Raw genomic sequence first — 19,056 nt, 5'->3', positions numbered from 1 at the left:
TGTTTCCAGGGACCTGAGATCTGAGAAACAGAGAGCAGGGCAGAAGAGGGACAAGAGAGAGAGAGAGATAGAGAGAGATAGAGAGGAAGTTAGAGGGTAAGCTGGAGGGAAGAAGGGAGAGATGAGGCAGGAGAAGAGACAGATGGAAAGACAGGGAGGGAGGGAGAGAGAGAGAAAGAGAGAGAAGAGACAGAGAATGAGAGAAATCTAGAGATAAACAGTATTTAAAGGTGCCTCATGTAGCATTTTAACATCTATCTTTTTGAGACATTAGTATAATTACTAATTATAATAATAACAATAAAAAACATCAATAACGGTAAACAAACAAAACTATCAACAGGAACATTGGCAGCCTCTACAGCCCGTCTGTGCTGCATTTTACATTGTGTGCCACGGATTTCATGAGAAATCTGCTGGCTTGCTTAACGGCACAAAGGGAGATTGCTTTATGGCACAAAACAGGAACTAGTTATCAAGGGCTGCTTTCAGCTCTTCTTCTCCTTCTTGATCTTGAAAACAAATGGAGTGACGCCAGGGAGCAGGAAGGAGACAAGTGGCAACATCCTCTTTGTAACAGAAAGTAAAAAGGATTTATGGGAAATTTGATCTTAATTTTGAAAAGCACAAAGTGCTGCATGTAATACGTTTAATTACACAGTGGAATAAATCAGCAGCTATAAATTGATGCCCAAATGAAAATCAGGTGCACAGCTTCCGGAACAGAAGACAAAAGCAACCATGAACTGATGAAGGGAGGAAGGAGGAGAAACTGGGAGGGAGAGAGAGACAGAGACACTTAGAGAAAATACCCTGGTGATGTCATCGCTGTCTCTGGTCTGTGTGCCATAAATATTGCATACTGACCTCTCTCTCTCTCCCTGTCTGTTTTGTGCGTGTGTGTGTGTGTGTGTGTGTGTGTGTGTGTGTGTGTGTGTGTGTGTGGGAACCCAGGCCTGTCCACGCTGTCTCCGGCCGGCTCGGGCAGGGGGAAGGACCGGGGGAAGAGCCGGAAGTCCATATTTGGCACGGCTCCCGCTCGCTCCAGCACACCAGGGGAGGCCGCGACCCAGAGCCGCGCCCCTGGGAAAGGTACGCAGGGCCACCGGGTGGTGTGTGTTTGTAAGAGTGTGTGTGTGTGTGTGTGAGAGAATGAGAAAAATAGTGCATGAAAAAAAGACTGTAGCGTGGGTGTGTGTTTGAGAGAGAATGTGTCTGTGAGCGAGAGAAGGTATAAATGTGAATGTGAGGAATGAGTGAGAGAGAGGGTGTGGGTGTGTGGGTGGGTGTGTGGGTGTGTGTGTGGGGGTGGGTGTGTGTGTGGGGGTGGGTGGGTGGGTGTGTGTGTGGGGGTGGGTGGGTGGGTGGGCGTGTTGTGCGCACATGTGCACAAATCCATGTGTGTATTTTGTATTGGAAAAGAGGCCCAGACAGGACACCCACTTAGACCTTGACATCCCTGACTCCCCCATGGGAAAAATACAGTTAACATTTCCACTCTTCAAATGGCAATCTCCCACTGTTAGTCCTGGGACAGTGTGGTCCGACAATGTGCATTAAGTGCTTCTCAAAATCTTTGTTTGGGACCCAAAGCTAAAGATTAAAATAGTTCCCCGACTTAATATGGAGAAATTGATTATATAAGCTGCTGAGGAACTCTGAGTCTCCTGAGTCTCTCTCGACTCAGAAAACCACGCCATAAGAAAGGTGATTTTTTTTTTTGTATATATGGCCCCCAGAGAGAAAGCTTGAGTGCCACAGTGTTAAGAGTAGATGTTATGGCAGAATGTGAACCAAAAAAATGTAAGCCTGTAGATATAAATAGTTGCTGTATTCTCCTGAAATCATAAAAGAAACAAGTACCCAGTAACTCATTATTCAGCATAATTAGCTTGAAAACATGCAGGCGCCTAGATGTGTAAATGTTAAAACCTCTCTCTCTCTCTCTCTCTCTCTCTCTCTCTCTCTCTCTCTCTCTCTCTCTCTCTCTCTCTCTCTCTCTCTCTCTCTCTCTCTCTCTCTCTCTCTCTCTCTCTCTCTCTCTCTCTCTCTCTCAGGTGGCGCTGAGTGTCTGCGGCTGAGCTGGGAGGAGCAGCAGACGTCTCCCGTCCTCAACACGCCCGCCTCCCTCAGCGCCATCATCCGCACGCCCAAGTGCTACCACATCTCCTCCGTCAACGAGAACGCCGCCAAGCGCCTGTGCCGCCGCTACTCTCAGAAGCTGATCCAGCACACCGTGTGCCAGCTGCTCAGGACCTACCCCGCCGCCACCAGGATCGACTCGGCCAACCCCAACCCTCTGCCCTTTTGGCTGCACGGGGTCCAACTGGTGGCCCTCAACTACCAGACTGACGGTGAGGACAGCCTTGTTCATACCATGGACCATGACTTATGATGTTAGTTTTAGGGCTGCAACTAACGATTATTTTCATTGTCGATTAATCTGTCGATTATTTCCTCGATTAATCGATTGTTGTTTGGTCTATAAAATGTCAGAAAATGGTGAAAAATGTTGATCAGTGTTTCCCAAAGCCCAAGATGACATCCTCAAATGTCTTGTTTTGTCCACAACCCAAAGATATTCAGTTTACTGTCATAGAGGAGTAAAGAAATCAGAAAATATTCACATTTAAGAAGCTGGAATCAGAGAATTTTGACTTCTTTTTCTTAAAAAATTACTCAAACCGATTAATCGATTATCAAAATAGTTGGCGATTAATTTAATAGTTGACAACTAATCGATTAATCTATTAATCGTTGCAGCTCTAGTTCGTTTGGGTCGACACCTAATTTATGTCCAATCCACCATTATGCTCCATGATGTTTTTTTGTGAAAGAAGCCGAAGAGGAGAATCAATTTCAGTATTCTTGTCTATTCTATTCTATTCTATTCTATTCTACTAGGATAATCCATGTCTAAGGTGTTGGCCCTCTCCTGTATGATCATACAAGTTTTTCTGTGACTTTTTTTTAGCAGTCATTAATTTGGCAGGCCTTGGTATTTTTGTTGTCATTTTGTTGACAAAGTATACTTTAGCACCAAAATCCAAACTGAGGAATCACATCGCTCTATCTTGGCATTTGCTGTGGTCCACTCCTGCCTCACCTGCTCTGTAACACTTCATTCAGAAACACAGAGTCGGGACGGACCTTTGCTATCGCAGCACTGGCTGTGTTTTTCCAAACTTGTGCTGGAAACCTGACAGACACAGATGGATCTATGCCAGAACTTTGTTTTGTCTGAAAATGACTCAGATTTATTAATAATATATAATAATTTGTTTTTCTTTCGTGCCAGCACTCGTTTTGCAAGAGTAGGCAGCAGTTTTTTTTGTTTTTCAAAGGGTGGATATCTGATTTTGGAAATGCCTCTTTGTTTTGGTTTTCATACACAGATTAATGCAGTCCTGGAAGGCTTTATTGCAAAGTGATATGTCAGCTTTTCCTTAGATTAATAAGGATATTAAAGGCAAAATAAATTAGAGAGATGGATTGATAAATTTGTGCTAACAAGCGCTTATCTCTGTTGATCAACCTTTAAATGACTGCCGGGTTGCCTTTTTTTAACCTTTTGGTCTTTTATACACAGAATGATACATTGCTGGAAGGCCTTAATGCAAGGTGATATGTTTTTCCACTGCCCAGAGCCAATTCAGCCCTTTTTCCCAAACAGAAAATGGAGGAATTTGAGATAACGTTTAGTGAAACAATGAGTGTTTCTAAGAGGAGTCTGTGCTTCCCGGTCTGTGTTGTCTCTGTGAAAACTAACAGATAAAGTTAACTCTTGTCATGGTCTTTTTAAAGAATCTTAGATCCACATAACTCCAATTTATTGTCTTTCTCCCTCCTCCTGTCTGTCTAGTTCTCTTTCTCTTTCTTTCTTTCTGCCTCACTCCCTCTTTTCCTCATTCTCCCTCCCTACTCTTTTTGTCTTTCTCCTACTTGTCCAGCGCCCTTAAAGTCTCTGCCGTCTTCTTTGACTCTCTAAACCTGATAGATGAAGTCAGCTGCTGTCATGTTCTGTAAATGGCATATTGCATTAAATAACCTCTCCTCCTCTCCTGTTCTTCTCTTTTTATCCTTGTCTCACTCCCTTTCTTTTTCATCTGTTCTCTTCAGTTCACTCCCCCTCCCGTGCTTTCTCTATCTCTCCCTGCCTTTCCAATCCCAGTATCCAATATTTTTTTTCATTTGCTTTTCATGCAAAGTACTTTGAATCTATTTCTGAAAAGTGCTATCTAACTTTTTTTGTTTTAACATTTTTTAGCATTAGTATTACATACACAATAAATACTTAGTCTCAGAGGCAAAACTTGATCACCTAAGTATGTGGAAGGGACTTGTGCACTTAGATGTAATGACAGTTTTTTATTGGACAGGCTTTCAGACTAGTTGATCTACATCATGGCGTACAAACAAGACACTGCAATGGGTTGAGTTAAACAGGAAAAACCATTGCAATTAACAGTGTGCCGCCTGACAATTTTTTCTACCATTAATAATTTTACTTTCAACCCCTTCAATTGCCTGTGCAGTTGAGTCAAGTGTTGTTCTGTTGTGGATATTTGCTGAAGTGCCACATAAGTGATCTTAATTAATGTTATTAACCCCCCCATCCCTTTTCCTCCCTCTTTCTTTCCAGACCTGCCAATGCAGCTGAACACGGCGTTGTTCGAGGCCAACGGCGGCTGTGGCTACGTCCTGAAGCCAGCAGTGCTGTGGGACCGCGGCTGCCCCCTCTATCAGCAGTTCAGTCCGATGGAGAGAGACTTGGAGAACATGAGCCCCGCCGTCTACTCCCTCACGGTGAGATAAGATGACATGTGAAGTGCTAGATATCTGTTTTTAAGGGGGGAAAAAATGTGACCTGAGTCTCATCACTCAGTGGTTCAAAGGTGATTCCATCCTCAGTAATAATAGTGTTTGTTGGGTGAATATCTTAAAATGGCTAATAACGTAAATGCTTTTCCAAAATGAGTTTTATTTTCACGTTAGAAATAATTTCATAACAGTAGGTGTCGCTTTTATCAAATGCTTGATATCTCATTTTCAAACACTGAATGGGAAAATATAGATACAGTAAAAAAAACTGCAAAAAATTGGTCTAAAACTGAGTTGCACCCCTGTTTTCACCCCTGTTTTCACAATCCCGTTCTCAGATGTCTGAAGGCTTAAAAATCCTTTTCCTCACTTTCAGCTACATCTTCCTGTCATGGCTGAAATGGATTAATCGTTGAAATCAATAAGGGATCAGAGCTTTCACTTGGATTCACCTGGTCAATATAATTTCATAGAGTGAGCAGATGGTGCTCATATTTTGGACGTGCATTGCACACGTCACACTCAGTCACACATCATTCATTAGCATTACACACACCATTTATGTAAACGTCAACATGTGCACTGTACATGCACGTATGCTCACACACACACTGTACATGGTATGGCACATAAAATATGACCGGACGCACAAACACACATGCTGCTGCTCAGTACTCCTATTAGGTCCATAAAGCAGTGTTAGGACAGCTTCATTATATTGTGGACTGCATGTGCTTTCACTATTTGACAGTCATGAAGGCCACCCAGTTAATCCCATATAACAGTGAATGAGCACAGGACCTCATAAAAGCTCTGCGCTGTAAACCGCTCTCTCAAAGACCCGCAGCGGGAGCGCAGATCGAGCATACAATCACGCTTGTGATTTCAACGAGAAATTTGACATCTGATCATAAAGATTGGATTTTATGAGATCACATCGCTGTGAGTCCACAAACTCAGCCTGAAAATTCCCTGCATGCATCTCTAGTGGCTGTGTTTAGTTAATGCTGCGTGTATTCTATTCTTTTCTGTCCTTTCCTGACCGTTACTGTACCAAATCTGGTTTTGAAGATCTCGAAGCTATGTGAGCAAATTGAGGATTTTCTTTGCGTCCCGGCCTGTCACTGAATGCATCTTCGGCGTAATGGGACGATAAAAACTGCACTGAAATGACACGAGAGAAGTCACAGCCTCAGACTCATCATGTCATCTGATCTGCAGTCTCTCATCTTGATGCCATACTACATGGGCTCACATTCAGATGCAGTGTGGATGGGGAGGTTTTGCCACTAACTGTGACCAATTACATTTTTCCATGATGCTTCTGTTCTTTTTAGCTGTGACCGCCACTGTTGTCAGTTCTCATTCCTGCTGCAGGCACAGTGGCACATTCCCATGGTATTGCAGCTCTTAGTGTATACTGTGTATTTTAACCATACTGTCGCTCTCTCCCAGGGTCACTGTTCATTACTGTTCTGCCCTACAAAACTAAAGAGCATGAGTAGTGAAGCCAAAAAAATGACTTCAAAGTTTATCTCCTGTCCTGACAAAAGTATGGTTGGCACAAGTCAATAGCACATCGTTTACTGGCGAGTATTACATATACATTTTGTTGATATTAAATCCAAAAGACACAAAAAGTGGTTACTGCTGTTTGCCTTTGTAGGCCTCTCATAAAAGTGAGATATCCAATTTAAGTGAGAATAACCTGAAGCTAAACAAAAGCTAAATAAAGAGTAGAAAAAACACAACAAAAGCGCGTTAATATGTTTGAGATTTTAGTTTTGCTGCACTTAATTTGTGTGAGGAATGTGAGTAGTCTTGCACTGTTTATCCACCGGCAGTCATTATCATCTATGAGGTACAGATCATCCTTAGATCAGCAGCCCTGCTCTTAGAGGCACTGAACACTGGTCTTGTAAATCCAGTTGTATAAACAGAAGGATGTTCTAACACTCATAAAATCTGTGTGAGTGTGTGTGTGTGTGAGAGAGAGAGAGAGAGAGAGAGAGAGAGAGGTGAAATAGAGTCTCCATTGACAGGTCAGAGCGACTTCACAGTTGCTTAGCTTGGCTTGAGGTCGTCTCACACCTGCTCTTTGAGTATTTCATCAAACGAACTGAAAATAAGCCTGATTTAGAGGCTGGGGATCATGTAAGAAGAATCTGACTGCAAGTGTTGTACATGATGTGATCAGTGTTAACTCATTAATAATGCCACACATGCCTCTCCTCTCCGCTCCCAGATCGTGTCCGGTCAGAACGTTTGTCCGGGCAACAGCGCCGGCAGCCCCTGCATCGAGGTGGATGTTCTGGGCATGCCCGTCGACAGCTGCCACTTCCGCACCAAGCCCATCCACCGCAACACCCTCAACCCCATGTGGAGCGAGCACTTTCAGTTCACCGTGCACTTTGAAGAGATGTGCTTCCTGCGCATCGCCGTGGTGGAGAACAACAGCTCCCAGACCACCGCTCAGAGGACGCTGCCTCTGAAGGCCCTCAAGCCAGGTAGGAGCCAATTACATGCTGTGGATGGGAAACATTTATAGAACAGGGTCTATAAGAGCAACTATCAAGCTCTCACAGCTGCAACTGAAGGCCCTTAAACTAGGTAGGAGCCTCACATAAATAAAACCCTTAGAGGGGTTGGACCCATGCTGCAGATGGGAAAATTTACAGAACAGAGTTTACAAGAAAAACTCTCAAAGCTGCCACTGAAGGCTTCAACCAGGTAGAAACCAACTCTACAAGGGGTTCTTAAAGTATGTGTCAGGATTGCAACAAATATTTGATGCATTTTGCCAATGTGGACAAGTTTATCCAATTCTCTCCACAGTCCAATGGCCTGTTTTCCGGCAGCAGAAAAATGGCGGTAGTAAAACAGAAAAAGTATAATTGTGTTCTTGATTATTCAGGTATTCGATGTAAGATTTGATAGATTATTAGAAAATAAAAATAATCAATAGTTGGAATCCAGCATGGATTACAATCTTATTTCTAGTGGGTCCATTCATAACAGTGCTAGAGTGTTTTGATTAGCCTGAGTCAAAGGATCAACCTTAATTTGCTCAATTTGGGTCCCTGGCTGAAAAAGTTAAGGAATTAAAGTATAATCTTTATAGAACCCTTGTAAAATGGTTTTAAATGGCTGATAGAATAAGTTCTACACAGAACTACAACTCTGAGATCATCACAACATTAAAATTACCACTAAAGTCTTTTCAGGGAGGGAGGCAGATTAGGTGACAGGGTGGCCTAAAGGTGAAAGAGACTATCCTGTAGCCTAAAGGTCACGAGTTTGATCCCTGCAACAGCCAATGTGTGTCACTGAAAAGCCATGTGTGGTTAAAGTGTTCTGGTACCTGCTCACTCACTGTCAATTGCTCTTGATATGAACATCAACTAAAAATGTAGAAATGTAAAAAAAATATAAATTCAAGCTATTACGAAACACTTAAACGTGTAAAAAGGATTCAGGTTATTCTAATACAGTTTCAGAGCAGTGTAGAGTCTAAATACATTTGTGTGTGTGTGTGTTTCAGGTTACAGGCATGTCCAGTTGAGGACGCAGCATAACGAGTCACTAGAGGTGTCCAGCTTATTTATCTACAGCTGCAGGACAGAGGAGGGACCTACAGGGGGCGCTATTACCTCATCCATGGTAAGAAGCATCCAACACAAGTCCTGGGACTGGATGGGTTGGGGATAGTTTTGTTATCGGTACTGTTCTTCTCAGATTTCTAAATCGTATTTAGGGTATTGACTCTCCTGATATTTTGAATATTTTAGATTTTAATTAGAAGATTATGTAGGAAAAACACACTCTCACAATTTTCCTTGTAAAATTGGAGCAAATTTGCATCCTGTTGGCACCATGGCAAGGCCATCGGTTTGAATCCAGCTCACTTTGCCCTCTCCTGAATTTTCTATCTCTTCTGTATACTGTCTAATAAAGCAGAACTGCCATATCCCATTGCCTCTAACCCGTCCGGCTCTCTACGCAGCTGTTCAGTCCAGAGGAGAGGCGAACAGCCCAGCAGCACAGGGTGACGGTGCACGGAGCTCCGGGACCTGAACCCTTCACTGTGGTCTGCGTTACGGAGCAGACCACCGCCAAGCAGCTACTGGACACGGTTAGTAACGGTTAGAAATCAAATTTTATGATGCTTGAATGATGCGATCGCAGCCTGACCAGTTGATAATAAAGACACATGGGCTCATACACACACAAGAACAGGACAGAGAGAGAGAAAGACAGATACTCAAACAATTTCCTGTAGATTTATGTCTCTCTAGCTCTCATGCACACACACACACACACACACACAAACACATATATGTGTGTGTGTGTGAGACACAAATATTGTGTCACATCATACCTACACTTTCCTCTCTCTCCCTCCCTTAGATTGTAGCGTCCACAGGAAATCCGTCAGAGTACTTCTTGTGCGAGGAGAAGCTTCCTCTGTTGAAGGAGCGCAGCGAGGTGAAGCGCTGTGCTCAGCATCGCCACCTAGCGCCCGAGGAGGAGGTGATCAGGCTGGTCGAAAGCTGGCACACCGAGGAGGGATATGTGGCAAGGATCTGCCTCAAAACGAGAGAGGAGGTACACAGAAAGCAGATTCTTTTGTCAAACCTGGTAGAGAGACTTACCTTGAAACTTATCTGTGTGGATATATACAATATATACAATATACAATATATCCATATATAATAGCAAGGACCTGCCTCACAATGAAAGAGGAGAGAGGGGCATGGGGTTTATTGTTATTAGATGAGTTTAATTTAACAATTTATCTGTAAAAATATTTAAAAGGGAGTCCAGTTTCATAGAAGTGTCAATTTTCTCATTATTTGTTATTAATTTATATCTTCTAGCCTTATTCCTATTATCAAATTTGAGTCATCAAACTCATTTCCTCCACAAAAACACTTGATGCATATAGTTTGTGTGGACCATTAAGCAGACCATGGCTCCCCCTTGTGGTCTTCTTAGAAATGCTATGCTGTAATCCTACTTCTGTCCTTCCATAGGTAAATATACTCTTTCATAGGTAAAGTTACTACCTTAGCCATGTGGTTGACTGAGTTGCAGAACATAAAAGACACATGTCCTCACTGTTATGCTCCTCCTGCCTTTAATTTATTATAGCATAATCCTCTGGTGCTAGAAAGTGTATGTAGTTGTGTATGTACTGTAGTTGGAATGGTTCATGCTCTAAATTGCCAGGAAAGTAGATTAGTGTACTCCTCTCATCTGTCTGTACCTGTAACGTCGCTACAGATTCTTACTGTAATGATTTGGGTTTTGTTCTGGCAGAACTTTAATGAGAAGAACACAGTGTTGGAGGGAGAGGAGGAGGTGACTGTGGGAGGTAGAGATGGAGGCAGCGGAGGGGAGGAGGATATGTTCTTTGTCCAGGTCCATGACGTTTCTCCAGAACAGCCTCACACTGTGATCAAAGCCCCGCGCTACAGCACTGCTCAGGACATCATACAGCAGGTGAGGAGACCTGTTATTAATTCATTTATCTAGGAAAGTTTTTCCAGTAATATTCTGCTAGACATCATCTCTGTCTCTCTCTTTCTCAGACTCTGTCAAAGGCCAAGTATTCCTACAGCATCCTATGTAACCCCAACCCCAGTGACTACGTCCTAATGGAGGAGGTGACCAAGGAGGCGGGCTCTAAGAAGTCCTCCACCGCCAAGCCCCTCCAGCGCGTCCTATTGGATCACGAGTGCGTCTATCAAGCCCAGAGCCGCTGGAGGGGGGCGGGAAAGTTCATCCTTAAACTCAAGGAGCAGGTAGCTCTCACCGCAGTAACTGTGCTTTACAACCATTACGCTAGAGACTTATCTCCATAAAGACAAACTGTTTATTTCCTTTCACTCGCATTGCATCATTGCTTGTGTGTATTTCCCTTACTTATTTTCATTGTTATAATTGCAATGGTAATTATTGACTTAGCTGACTTACAGTTAGAGTAATAACACCTTGACTACTACTGGATGATTGCGTGTTTGTATCTGCTTGCATGAACTCTATCATGGACATTTTCTCAAACACATGCTGTATTTTCACATCTCAATAACCATGTTGTGTGCTGCCCCATAGTATTTTAACACCTCCATATAATGGCTTGTATGTGCTTTTAACTTGTTGCTGCTACCCATGTCTGTACATGTTTTAGTATGGCTGCTTTTGTTTGCACCGCTGCTCTGTTTGTTTTTATGATATATAGTTTTTAGCTTTGTCTGCTGAATCTTGTCTGTCTCCATCGTGCTGTAATGTCCATATATGCTGTATGTCTGTCAAAATATTTATTTTATTTATTTTTTTATCCATCATCCCCTTCCCCCTCAAGAGGCCTTTTGCCCTGCCGTCTTTGTAAATGACCATGTGTTGTTAATTGACCTGCCTGGTTGAATAAAGGTTAAGTAGAATCTTAAAAGAATGACACGCATCTTGCTGCTTAGTGTTTGTGCGTTTCAGTCACACGCGAGTATGTCTTACTTCCAGGTGGTGCGGGAGGACAAAAGGAAAGGCATCTCATTCGCCAGCGAGCTGAAGAAGCTGACCAGTCGCAGCCGCAGCGTGTCGAGCGGCGGCGGGGTCAGCCAGTCGGTGACGCTGTGCCACGACGGGCCGGCCCACAGTAAGGATGAGAGGGCTGCATGCTGTGTGGCTCTGACAGAGATCCAGGAGTGAGGCTCTCACTCTGCCTGCTGTGTGTGCATGGAAAGGCAACAGAGGTACTGTATGGTGTCTAACATCTGGGTAGATTAGAAAAGGAGAAGTCATAACAGGGTATATTAGTGTGTGACTCTGATTTTTTATTTAAGTGTGAGTACGAACTAAAAAAACTAATACAAATAAGGACATGAGGTGTTGCATTTCTCAATACCAACTGTGCCAGCAGTTTGTGAAGCGTTGGTTTGGGTGTGATGTACTGTGTTTGAGATGTAATGCAACTGCAGTGATGTGATATTTTACAAATTTTCATCCTAACATTTCATTCAACGATCATTCAGTGATTCATCTTGGTTGTGATGTTATAATGTGCTGTTTTGTGCTGTTGTGTTTTTATTTCATTGGCCTCCGTCTCCCTACCTATCTCACTATCCCTACCCCTTCTCTCACACACACACACACACACACATTCTCTGTTCTGGTTATACAAACAAATAAATGGTCATCTTGTCTGCAGGGTATCTGTCTGCGGGTCTGAAGGCGTGGGTGGCAGAGGGCAGGGCGGGGGCAGGAAGACTCCTCCTGGCCTCCTCCGGGGGGCAGCACCACCCAATCCACCCCGACCACCCCCCCACCTCCTCTCTCACCCCCCTGACCTGGAAACTTCACCTCCTCAGGAACTGGAAGGTCCACAAATGAAATTCAGAGAGAAGCGAAACTCGCGTCGACCACTTCTAAACTTGGAGGATCCCCCCCCCCCCCTTTCACAGAGAGGCGGGGCGTTTCAGAGAGAGTCCTGCTCATTTCGGAATTCTGGGAAACGCTCCTCTCCAACTCTTGAAGGAGTCTAATCCTGCCTCCCGTTGGTTGTTTAAGTGGCGGACAGGATTCAGCCCCGAGCCCCATTGGCTGGCTGAGTGCTGGACAGGGTTCAGCCCCAGGCCCCATTGGTTGGTTTAAGCGACGGACATTCGGCCCCTTTGCTTGGTTGAATGATGGACAGGAGTTTCACCCAGTCAGATTTTCTGATTGGTTAGGTGGCAGGACATTTGTCAGAGGAGGTCCCACCCAGCCCCCCACCAGACCAGTGACAGCCATGTAGGAAGGTAGCTATGGCTCCTGTTTGTTGGTTTTAGTGGGGCTTCACGGCAGCCCACAGAGTAGCAGGGGCAGCTGTTTTTATTGATGTGATCAGGGTCACAAGAATATTTTCCCTCATTACTAATGAATGGGAATTCACATGATGTGGATGTATGTTTGCTTTCACATGTGCCACTTTGTATCTCTAAATTAATTAAACCGAAAGATTAGTCGGAAGGCTGCAAAATGGCCGCTGTGACATCAAGTGGAAGCAAAGGATCGGTTAAGTTCAATCGGTTAAATTCTGCCGTCACATTATTGTCCAAGGGCAATAATCACAAATATTAGTCTGTGATTCAAAGTATGTGTCTAAGGTTATAAACTACTCCCTTTTTCTGGTGTAATAAATAGAAAGCACATGACAGATGGAGGGACATTTTCTCTCCTGCAAGCAAAAATTGAGGCGATGGAGAACAGAGGGGCAGAGGGAGGGTGGAACAGAAAGAGAAAGAGAAAGTATTCTCTCTTTCTCGGGCATGGGCTCTCTTGACAGAGGGTGTTGTGAAGGAGGCTGACAAGCTGGCTTGTTTGATTCTTTTCTTACTGTTCTAGTTTTCAAAGTACTGTAAGGGCAATTTTTGGGGCAGTGTAGATGGGCAACACTCCCAGAAAGAGGCAGCATATTGATAAAACCTACCATAATGTTTCCTGCCAGTAAGATTTCTTTCTAATTGAAGCTGCAATGTTTAGGCAAATTCTTGGACACTATTGTCCATCAGTTACCCAAAAGCCTGGTCGATGTATCTCTGCCCCAAAGGCAGCGTTTTAAGGCAGTGTGCAATATTACCTTTAGCAGGGATGGGGATTGGTAACTTTTTGTCATACAGTAGTTGTTGGTAAAATGACCCTCCTATGTTGCCCTCAATTGTTGCCTAGTTCAACACATCCTTTAAACTTCAATGATTCTATAGCTGGATCTCTGAGGATGACCTGGGTCTGGGTTCACAAAAGTAGTTTAGTGCTGTCATCGTTGTCCAGAAGTAATTATAAAAGGGAGGTGAACAGGTGTCTTAGTTTGCCAGCAAAAATCATTAAATAAATCCATCCATCCTGTTAACTAGAGATTTTAAGTCCCGGTTTCCCTGTCTGCCATCCACCATGTGATATATAAACATATTGTCCACTGTCTTTTGTACAGTTGGTTAGCCACAGACATTAGTTTCAATGAGGAATGCTAAAGGGCCTGTTGAGGAAAAATAATTGACTAGAACTTAAGGTCAAAGTTTTCCCTTAAATTCCATCCCTGATTACAATGAAACAGAGAGGATTTTAGCACCAAAACCCTTTTGAGAACCACAGCCTGGTTGTCTTCAAAACAGTGTTTTGCACATTGTCTTTTCTTTCCTTTTGCTGTTACGTTCAATGTTTTTGTATCACTGACAAGTTTATGATGGAGAGACTTGATTGTTGTGATGAGATAGTCAAATAATGTTGTTGTTTTTTTTTTTTCATGATCATCATTTTTATGTTTAATTTCAGCCCAGATGCTAGTTTCGGTTTGAGGAGAGCTCGACATGAATTTGTTGTTTGTGGGTATTGTAATTATTTGTCCAAGTTCAACGGGAGATGCAATCCAAGTTCACACTTGAAATTCCCCACTCAGAGTTATTAGAAAACACAGAATGAACTGCATTTCACTTCAGCCCACTGGCTTATATTTACTGCCCTTGATTTTAAATGCAATACCTGTATAGGTTTACTTATATTGATTGAATGCCATTGGATTATAATGGTAGATTTTAGTCTTCTCTGTATTTGAATTTGTGCCCATTTCAGTTACTGAAACTTGATTAATTTTGGGGCCACTTTCCCCTTTTGCTGTTTTAATTTGTAAAGCTTATTTCCATAATGTTTTTTTTTTTTTATCTTGACTAAGTACTCTCTTTTCTTTAAAACATTTTTTTGGGCATTTTTAATTAGTAATAATGATTAGACTGGGCATTTGCCTTCTAGTGTAGTTATATTGTTTGCATTGGATCCATAATGAACCCACTCAGGTCATCATAACTACAATTTTCTAGGCCTCCACAGAAACATAGGGTTCCAGAGAGTCAGGTATGGGCTCAATTCACTACTATATAAGAACATATTTAGGGCAGAGGCTTTCCCTTATCCAATCTGAAGAAAATCCACTCTGTTGTTTCGAAGGTGTTCTGAACCCATCCTTGTTAAACATAGCTGGGTTAAGAATTATTAAATTATTTGCCCATTTTTAACCCACATTCCAAAATAACTTGTAATTAGCCGATTATGATACTCAGTGTTGAAAGAAACCATCTGAAACCTGCAGATATCGGACATTTCCTTTTGGGACTCGGGACACAAGGTGTGTGCCCTTTCATTTCAACTAATTTAGTTTTATTTTAGAATAATTCTGTCCAATTTTGCTACACTCCTTATGCTCAGTTGACTGTTTGGCCTTTCATTTTCATTTGTCTGCAAATGAAATAATTGCACAGTACCTGGTAATTAAGTTTGAGTTTTAGTGCAATAGCAAGGTACTATCTCTTCATCCCTTCATGCTTTTATTGTCCACATCTCTGTTGGGATATCATTGAAAAATGTTCTACCCCTGTTTTTTGAAGTAATATTGATCCAGGGCCACTGTCAGGGAGGGATATCCAGGATAGTTGTCCTGCATCCCAACTCTGGTGGAGCAGGAGGCAAAGGGTTCAGTACAAAAAGATAAATTCTAACATTTTTGTAAGTTATGAGTAGAGTTCATGATATTGTTTCTCCCTGGAGCCTGGAAATAGTCCTGGCTGTGAGTTGTTGTGTTTTCTCAAGCCTGGGTTTCCCCACAAACAATGGTTAGGCAATAGGACAAACTGTGATCCCACCAACCATTACTACTACTATATATAAGTCAATGGTAATTAGGCTGATAGGTACAGTAGGTACACTGTAATCCTCCCATAATAGGTAATAATTGCCAGGCAAAAAGAGAGATAATACTCCATAGACCGGGAAATACCCACAACCACAGTGCTGGGGCAGAGATAATAAGAGATAATTGAGTGAAATCCATACTGGCTGTACACAGGAAGGGATATTTTCTGTTAGAGTGCAAATCTATTATCGATCAGTGATAGCTTCAACTGCCGTAATTGAAGGATACCGCATCCCAGGATCATTCACAGAGCTGCGTTTTTTCTTTCCCTCTTTCTAACCTATAGACCTCATTTCTGAATGTAACATTTCTTAACTGTGTTGAACCTGAGAGAAATGTGTGTTTGGATGTTATTTATTTCAATGTGAAGCCCTGGTTGGCTGTTGTTATGTTACTGTAGTGTATGTGTAGTTTCCTGTAAGTAGTCAAACTGTTTAAAATGTGTATTTAATTTATTTGAGTGTGTGAGAGGGTGAACCCTCCACTACCGTAACGTTACTCAAACTTAATATTTGTTTAGGTATGTATAAAGAAATATTTTACTGAATGTGTAAAATGTTCAATCTAGTATACATATTTCTGGCATGTGTTTCTGCTGTATGCCACAGCGATCTCTAATGCTGTTTATTTTGTGACTTGTCGTAAATGTGGACAATTGCTGACAATTTGAAACTTTTTGTTAAAACACTTTTCGTCAAGTTTAAGATTTTGGTGTATTCCTTTTATCCATTGAATACGACATACAAGTTACCATCTTTAGCACTTGGTAATTTCCATAAGATGAATGTGTACCCATTAACATCCACTGTCCACTTCTTGTTATGATGTGGCTGTCAAGTGAACATTCGTCTATTTACTTGAATTTTTAAATGGATGATGAGTGGTGGATTTGTCATATATCAAGATCACAATAAATACAAATCGTTAGCACTGTTGCACATCTGAGAGAGGGAGAGCCAAGTGTGTGTCTGAATTGTGTGTGTTCACTAGTTTTAGTCATGGAATAAAGGCTCTTTATATTTTATTTTTCTACCAGAGGATCACCTTAACATAGATGTCATGCATATTATTTTTATGTCCTTTCTTCTTTTTTTAATATCCATCTTTATTCATAGACAGCTGGCTACAAATGTGTCACAAATGGGTTCATAACTATTCCCTTCCTCTTTCTCCTTGTGCATGAAAAACACGGTGAGGCCATGTTGGTCTAAAGGAAAAGACTAGAAACCGGATCTGTAGCTGTGGCTTAAAAATTGTTTTTGTTAAAACAGGCATGCAACCTGTCAATAGCTCAAATCAAAAGAATTTGTGTAAGAGCGTGTACATTTCCGGGTGATGTGCACATAATAAAATCAGCTTTGTTTGGGGGTGATGTGCCCCTTTGAACATCACTCAACAAGTACTAATGAAATCTTTTGTGCCTGTGTAAATCCAGTCGCAGATAACGAACCGAGCACGGCTGCCATCTAGTCTTCTACACCAATAGAGCACAGTGGATTTAGGAATCAGTGACATAATCAGCTCATTTAGTTGAATCAATAACAGGGGCTTAGCCGTGCCCTTCCTTCCAGAAACTGTTGGAAATATTGCTCTCGGACACAGACTGCTAATTCCGGATAATAAGAGCCGCTCTGTTTCAAATATTACCACCGGTGCAGCAGCCTTTGTCGAGTTCCTTAATACAAAATTATGCAGTCATCAAATTAACCGAGAGACTTTTAAAACCTGGTAATTCCACAGCTTAATGGTCCAGGTGCTTCAGACTTCTAATAAAACAATTCACTGTGATGTGGGTCACAATTAAAAAGTTATCCCACCTGTATCGTGAAGAACTTTGAGGAGGGAGAAGGATCCAAGTGTCCTGTTAAGTGGTTCTCCAGGGTAATTAGGGGTAATGCTCTCTCCTGTCTCCTGCTCTGTGGCCAGCAGGAGAAGACTCTACTGGCTGGCAGCTCACAGGTGTCAATTTTTGCCTGTATACCTATGAGTCAGCAAACCTTTGATGGATAAATAAAAACAATTAATACATACAGGAATCCTATGTCATGATAACAAAATGCTAATATCTTCTGGGTGAAGAAAATATTGGGACCACATTCCTGATGTTAACTGAAGCTCCTTTTGCCCAAACCATGTTTTAATTGTGACAAGGCTTTAATTGGCACACTCTCCATCTGCTTTTTCCTTTCATGACTGATGTTGATGTATGTGAAATCAATAAGGAATCATAATTTTCACCTGGATGCCCCTGGTCAGTCTATTTCATTGAAGACTGGTGAATACACTAGTGGTGTTCAATCCTGGTCCAGGGGGATCCAGAGCCATGCTGTGTTTTCACTCTGTAATCAGGGTCTGATTTGCACCTGGGACACCATTCACTGCAATTAACTACCTGGCAGGATAGAAAAGTCGTTAAACATTGTTCTACTCCATATGACCTTTACAAAGTTAAGCATGTCACCATGGCGATGTCAGGTCTTCTTAGTTCTGAGAGGGAAATCAGCTTGGCACCCTTGTACAAGTTAGCCAAGCTCTACAGTTCAATGTGGTCGAGATCAGATCACCGAAGCCAATTGTACACAACTGATAGGACAGTCTTTTATTTGGATAAAGGTTGCCAAGCAACTTGAGAAGGATAAAAAGGCAAGTTATAACAATACAAGACTTCATGTGTCGATGTGACGAGTCAAGCAAATTCAAGATGAGTTGTACCAATAGCCATAATACTGAATGAAACAAGTGCAGTTCCACAGAGATGCCAGTCATTTAAAGGGCCATAAAAAGTTTTTTTTTTTTTCTCCAGTTCAATTCATTATATTTTAGCAAAGTAGAAATATAAAGAGTCCTCTCAGGGTCCGGTTTCTCAAGATATTTGAGTACTAAGATCAGTTGGGTTTAACGGATGCTCACATTGGAATATCTGAGCTGATAGCAATCGCTGAAAGAAAATTGGCAAATACCCATCGGATACCAAGTTATTGATATAGCCTGCAGCCATGTTTAATTTATAATGTATTTTTGCTCCAGCAAATCATTCTTGGTGCAGAATTTAAACATAAAAAGGACTAAATAGGTCCTTTCAATTGATATGAGAGAAATAAACCAGAGTAGGCTGATTCACCAGTAAGCTAATTACCCATCTGTTAATTAGATATTTCTTAATTGGATTGGAGCATCCCCATTAGTCCCACTATAAGTTAATGGGCGAGTAATGTCTTAATGCCTAAATGATCTTGGCAATAAGGACCTAGCACAGTGGAGTCCAGTTCAGTCAGAGTTTGGTCATGGGTATGTGAAGATTGTTCCACGGTCCCATCCACAGTTCCTCCTCATCCGACTGCGTTCTGTCACTCGGACATTCCAGCGGCTCTCTCATGACGAGCCCGCCGTCGTCTTCATCGTTACTGCCGTCTACCTTCGACTCCCTCTCCTCCTCCACCGCCTCCTCTCTCTCGTCGTTGCTCCCTCTCTCCAGCGTGCTCTGCGGCGGCTCCGTGCCGCCCTGCGCCGCTTTG

At 42.3% G+C, this 19,056-nt stretch overlaps 1 protein-coding gene across 1 annotated transcript; it reads left to right on the top strand.

The window, feature by feature from the left end:
* Positions 1–954: 954 nt before the first annotated feature.
* LOC139668056 (1-phosphatidylinositol 4,5-bisphosphate phosphodiesterase epsilon-1-like) lies at positions 955–16,861 on the top strand (the record flags this gene model as incomplete). Its single annotated transcript, XM_071547532.1, has 11 exons — positions 955–1,092; positions 2,058–2,354; positions 4,643–4,806; positions 7,067–7,328; positions 8,363–8,481; positions 8,825–8,953; positions 9,229–9,426; positions 10,141–10,323; positions 10,413–10,625; positions 11,341–11,573; positions 12,029–16,861. Coding segments are annotated over 10 exons (1,892 nt in total), but the record flags the coding sequence as incomplete, so codon positions are not given.
* Between the last annotated feature and the right edge of the window lie 2,195 nt (positions 16,862–19,056).

The sequence above is a fragment of the Centroberyx affinis genome, unplaced genomic scaffold (assembly GCF_046629955.1).
Source record: "Centroberyx affinis isolate AG114_WGS23_722 - 3 ecotype Tasmania unplaced genomic scaffold, CSIRO-AGI_Caff_v1 ptg006001l_1, whole genome shotgun sequence".
Classification (NCBI taxonomy): domain Eukaryota; kingdom Metazoa; phylum Chordata; class Actinopteri; order Beryciformes; family Berycidae; genus Centroberyx; species Centroberyx affinis.
Note: the sequence above shows the minus strand (reverse complement) of the source record. Positions and strands in the feature narration are given on the sequence as shown.